This window comes from Hippocampus comes, unplaced genomic scaffold, assembly GCF_001891065.2.
Source record: "Hippocampus comes isolate QL1 unplaced genomic scaffold, H_comes_QL1_v1.1 scaffold125, whole genome shotgun sequence".
Taxonomy (NCBI): domain Eukaryota; kingdom Metazoa; phylum Chordata; class Actinopteri; order Syngnathiformes; family Syngnathidae; genus Hippocampus; species Hippocampus comes.
In genome coordinates, this window is record NW_017805453.1 from 789,835 (window position 1) to 795,333 (window position 5,499).

The following is a 5,499-nucleotide window of genomic DNA, read 5'->3' on the forward strand; positions in this document are numbered from 1 at the left end:
GTCTGGTCCGCAGACCTGAGGCGCCGGGCAGGTGTGTAGGGGCGGATGAGCTCAGAGATTAATAGAGTCCATCAGACTCGCTGTCATCAGAATCAGAGAGTCCATAAAAGTGTGAAAGCCTCTTCTGCCTGGAACATATCACAACCGGGCAAATGTGCACAGCCATAAAACTGGCTCATTTCCCTTTGGAGCAAATGTAAACAAATGAGGGGAGATTAAATGCCAACCATTTTACAGTCGCGGGTTTCTAATCGCTCCTAGTCAATGGTCTTTACGGTCAAAAAGGTACACAGCGTGCGAATGCAGCAATTATTTGGCTAGCATACAAAAGCTGAGGAGAAGTGAGTGACGGGGGAAAAATCAATTCTCACCGAGCATAAACTGCAAAACAACAGCTACAAATCGCTTCACGAAGTGGTTCGGTCTCAGAATTACAAACGGTGCGCGTGGGGAGTGGCGTACCTGTCTTTGCGTTCGCTCGGATTTGCTCCTGCACCACTCCCAGTCTGTCAGCTCAATTTTGCGGCCCTCTTCATGCGACAGCCTCCTCTCCGAGTCCTCGAACACAGACGAGGTGTCCGTGAAATGACGCTCCTTCTCCTGGTGATTAAGAGGTAAGGAGGGAATGTCGTGGAAGCCCTCCTCACCTCCGTGGTTCTCGCGGGACGACGAGGGACAATCAGGCGGTGCCTCTCCGCCGCTGCCGACGTCCTCTAACAAGAGGTCTGAATGAAAGGAGCTGTCCACGGGCAAAGTTGCACTGGAATTTGGGCCCAAGCGGCAGAGCCCACCAGTCTCCAGCGCATCCAGACGGCTGTTTGGGAAATCGCTATTGAAGAGGCTGTGGTAGGCCCGCTTCTCGGCCGGCGCGGTGCCGTGAGACATGGCAGCGTGGGACAGCTTGAACACGCCACAGCTTTTCTGGAGGGAAAGGTTGAACTCCAGTCTTCTTTTCATTGCTGTGAATAAAAGATTCGACAGTCATTTTCTGTCCGCGTAGTAGTCTCACCTGCGGCTACATTAGTATGCAGTTTCGGAGCGTGACAAAAAAATGATTTGAATCAGATAATCGGTTTCGGTTTGACAAACTGAATCATTACATTTTAACCTGGAGAACCCAAGAACCCTTTTCTTCTTTGGAAAATGATGAATTATACATTAAATGACCGCTATATCTTCACTGAACACCAAAATATAGGTTTTCTCAAAAATGTAATGCTTTAATCCTAATTTAGGATTAGGGCCAAATTTGACCTTGTGGGATTTAAGGGTAGAAATTGAGTCCTTGAATTATATCGCAGCCCATATGTGAAGCCAGGTATCGAATCGTCTTTTATGAGAGGTGTACGCCAGATCCAAATTGGTTTGAAGTTGATGGCGTTTCATGATCAAAATAGGTGTATGAGCTTCTGGCTACCGTTTATTCCAAGCAATCGGGACACCACGTAGAGGAGAAAAAAAAAAAAGACCTAATTCTTTCAAATTGTGTTAACGTGGCTTTTTGTAATAGGTTTATTCTGCAGCTCAAATCTGGTGCTTTTCAAAGTGGAAATGTCCTCCAAAGTGGAGACTTTTTAAAAGACGTCCTGCAGCCATCTATGTGGTGAAACGACCATGATGTTCAGCTTTCTTGTGAAAACGTTTACCAGTGAGTCGGAACTACAAAGGAGAAAGTTTAGACATTCGGCGAGACAATTTAACTCTTGCAACATTGAATCGACAAAGGTCGTCTGTCCGTCTTTCTCTTTCTTGCTCGGCTCCCCCGATGAGTCTCAAAGCGGCGCTCTCTCACTCCCTCATTGCCCCACGAGGCACCCGGCTATAGGTTGAAGAAGCTTCATGGGAACATTTATCCTCGGCCTACATCCTGCATGTCGTTAAACACGACAAAAGCTACTGCCGTACCATATCAGACAGAATCCTACTCAATCGAACCAAATAGAAGTGTTACATTTTAAAATCGTTACATCCTTGAATATATCATATTCCATTTATGAAGAATTGTATCGATTCATCTTTTGTGGAAAAAGGCACACCCCTGATGCATTTTTTAAAGGACATCCGTATACTCATCAGAGATGTCAGCAAAATTACAAAATATTTCGCGCATCGCTAATATTGTGACTATACCTTCAGTGTAAACTTCAGCTTTCCAGATGCCACGGCTACTCTGCAGGCACGGTGGATTGTTTTAAAAAGCACAACATATGTTAAATCAAAGAAAATACAGCTACCCAGGTGGCACTACCTGATTTTTTTTTTTTTAATTGAAGGGAAAGCAGAGTGTATATTTGTTTAATTATTTCGGGCATCAATGAGACTGCAGGGGTGTCAAACTCATTTTTGTCACGGCCCGCTTTGGGGTTGCATTTTCCCTCAGTGGGCCGATACGACGATATGACGGTGAAACTGAATATATGTTTATATTTTATTACTTGTACACAACTAATTGATGGATTACCAGTTTTGAAACCAGTCAAATCGACTATAGTAGTTTGTTCAATTATTGTTTGAGTGGGTGTTAACAAGGTCACAAAATGATCACAAAAATCTCAACATTATTTATTATACATGACAATTTGACATTTTGGTGCAATTTTAGCAAGGATCATGGAAGTTGACGCACATGATTTGCTTTCGCGGGCCACATAAAATGATGTGGCGGGCCAGATCTGGCCCCCGCTCCTTGACTTTGACACCTGTGAATTAGAGCCAGGAAAGCTAATCCCAAAGCAGGCGAAAGTACAACTTCTGGGAATTATATTTTGAACGTTATTTCATGATCCATTTGCTACATTTATTGTTTGTTAGTTTCATGTGACGAATTCCTGCCACTCTTCTACGTACAACAGCGCAAAATTCTTAACACTTTGAATTCAGTTTACCGATGCCACGTCTGCTATGCAGGGTTGTGGTAAAAACTGTGACATAAGATGCTTTCAGCTCACTAGTAGTCGCACTTCAACTACTTTTTATTTTTTAATAGTGGAATAAATGGCGCTTATTTCACCTATTTGTTCTGCATCACAGCAACTAGAGCACCCCCCCCCCCCAATATTATGAAAAACAATATCTAGGCCTACTAAGCCTATTTATGCTTGTTTCGTTTGGCTCATCAGTCAGTACCGTATGATCTGATTCCGGGCTACCTGAGGGGTCTGGTGTGGGCTCACGGTTGCAGTTAATGAAGCAGCCGCAGGGCAAATGGATCCAGCGCTTGGACAGTACGAATAGCGGCGTGACGGCAGGCGCGAGCAACGTGAGAAAGAAGCCGAGCGTCTCTAGGGACGAGCTGCGTGCATTGGCGGCGTGGCGCACCAGCATCAGAGTCTGTGAATAAAAGATGCAGAGGAACGTGAGGGGAATCACTCATGTTGTTTATCAGGGCTACATACGTAATGTTGTATTTGATTAACAATCGGCAAATATCAACCATTTGGCCGATTATTGATTATTTTGCGAATAGCCATCAAAAGCGACTATTCGAACAATTATGTTTGAAGGACCATAATCGGCCAGTTTAATCGGTCAGCCAATTAATCGGTCTATTTTATACTGTATATAAAAACTAAGGAAATAGGCTTGGGTAAAAATGATGGTACCCTTCATATTTTGTTGCACAACCTTCTACAATAAAACAATTCCTCTGCAACACCCGATGGGACTCGTTCACCCGTTGACAGGTATTCTCTCCACTCCTTGTGAGCAAACTTTTTGCTGTATCAGGTTTGAATATTTCAGTTTCAGATTCTGACTTTAATAGGATTTAGGCGAGGACTCTTCAGAACTGTCTTCTTTTGCTTGCGGCCATTCTGTTTTTAGCTGTGGACCTCTGATTGCATCCTACACAGATTCAAGATAACCTATGCTGGTTAGAGCACAGCAGCCCCATTTTCGATCAGTAAATATAGAGCTCAGATAACTCTCCAAAAAAAACTTCTGTTTTTGGGGGGGGGGGTTCATTACCAATTGGCATTTTTCATATTTCAGTATTCATTGGCAAATTCCGCTCATCCATTTTATTTATTTATTTATTGGTGACCTTTGTGGGTTTCTCTTATTTCAATGGAAGGGTCCAATCAACTCGTTTGAATGCTTTGTACTGTTACAGACTGTTGTAGACCTTGAGCTTTAAATTGACTAAATCAAGACCCACGGCACATTTATTCACCTGTTGCTAGAAAAACTTAATTATCCTCATGCACAAAATCCCTGAACTCACTAATTTTAATATTAATGGCCATCCTGAATAAAAGTGCTGTCTTGTCAAGTCCAAAAGGCACTAATTGATATACTGTGTCCAAAGAAGAAAATGTTCTTCCTTGTCCTACATCTCTTCAGTTAATTTTGCAGGACCACATTAATACACAAATGGGCGGCCACAGATTCATAAGCAAAAAGGTCACGCCCAAATCATTTGGTAACCACTGTACTTGACTTATAACTTTTGGGGGGGGTATTGGAGGAGGTGCAGGTTTTAGGAGAATGTATCTATCATAAATGTCGTCAAACTGAGTATTTTATCTTATATTTATATTATTTGAGGAAGATGTTATTTTTTTTTAACGCTGCAACTATTTAAGTATACATTTTCTAGACTTATAATACTGCACTTTTTCAAACGTCTTACGCTGTAATTATTATTGCATGCACACATTTAACTATGCATTCATCGTTGCTTTACTGCATAACTGATTTCCACTTAACTATGACAGCGGGTGCAAAGGTTAAGTATTTTTTTTCCCAATTTCACGTTTTGATATTAGGGCCTGCTTGCATCAGGGACAAATGGGGCCGCGACCCTCTGCACCAGCATTGTGGCTGTGGGAGAAACTGTTTGCTTTGTACCACTGAATACTGCAATTGAAAATGCAGTCGTTTTGAAAATCTCTGCAAATGAACATTCACTTGAATTTGTTAAATCGATGCAAGTAACATCAACAAACTCGTCTAGTATACTACCTAAACAGTAAAACTGCAAATTGGTATTAAAAATCCATTCATTTTCTACAAGGCTTGCCGTCATGAAAGTCACAGTTGAGCTTGTGCAGATGTGAAAACCACTAAGCTACTAGAAGCATGTAGTTTGATATCTCATCTTAATTTTTTTTTTTTATCAAACGAATTAAACCAATATCTCAACCCACCACTGTACAATCAACTGACATTTGTTTGCTAAAGCAAATTCTCATTTACAATGGAAATGTGCATTCAGCATTCTGAATTACATGTTGAAATATGTCGTGTGGTGCGTGTGTTGTTACTCATCATCATTGGCATCCATAAAGTAACCCTGACAACCGCAAGGACCATGGAGAAGCGCTTTTGGGCAAACACCACCGGCGGGTCCCCCGCAGTCGCCGACTTTTGCCGGCAGACGACCCTGGGGCAGCCCCCGGCAGCCTCCTTGCTCTCCTTGAGCTCGCACGTGGTCCCGCACGAACTCGGGCTCAATTCGTTGTAGGTTCCGAAACTTTTGTCCAGGCTGTCCAGAGAGAT

At 42.6% G+C, this 5,499-nt stretch overlaps 1 protein-coding gene across 1 annotated transcript in view; it reads right to left on the bottom strand.

Moving 5' to 3' along the window:
* The window catches only part of LOC109518417 (probable G-protein coupled receptor 149), a 30,537-nt gene that overhangs the window by 18,521 nt on the left and 6,517 nt on the right, over positions 1 to 5,499 (bottom strand). Inside the window, exons 5-7 of the mRNA XM_019874232.1 lie at positions 5,269 to 5,494; positions 3,150 to 3,330; positions 463 to 959 (exon numbers count right to left, since the gene is read on the bottom strand). Of these exons, the coding sequence (XP_019729791.1) occupies positions 463 to 959; positions 3,150 to 3,330; positions 5,269 to 5,494 (904 nt within the window). The remainder of the gene's footprint in view (positions 1 to 462; positions 960 to 3,149; positions 3,331 to 5,268; positions 5,495 to 5,499) is intronic.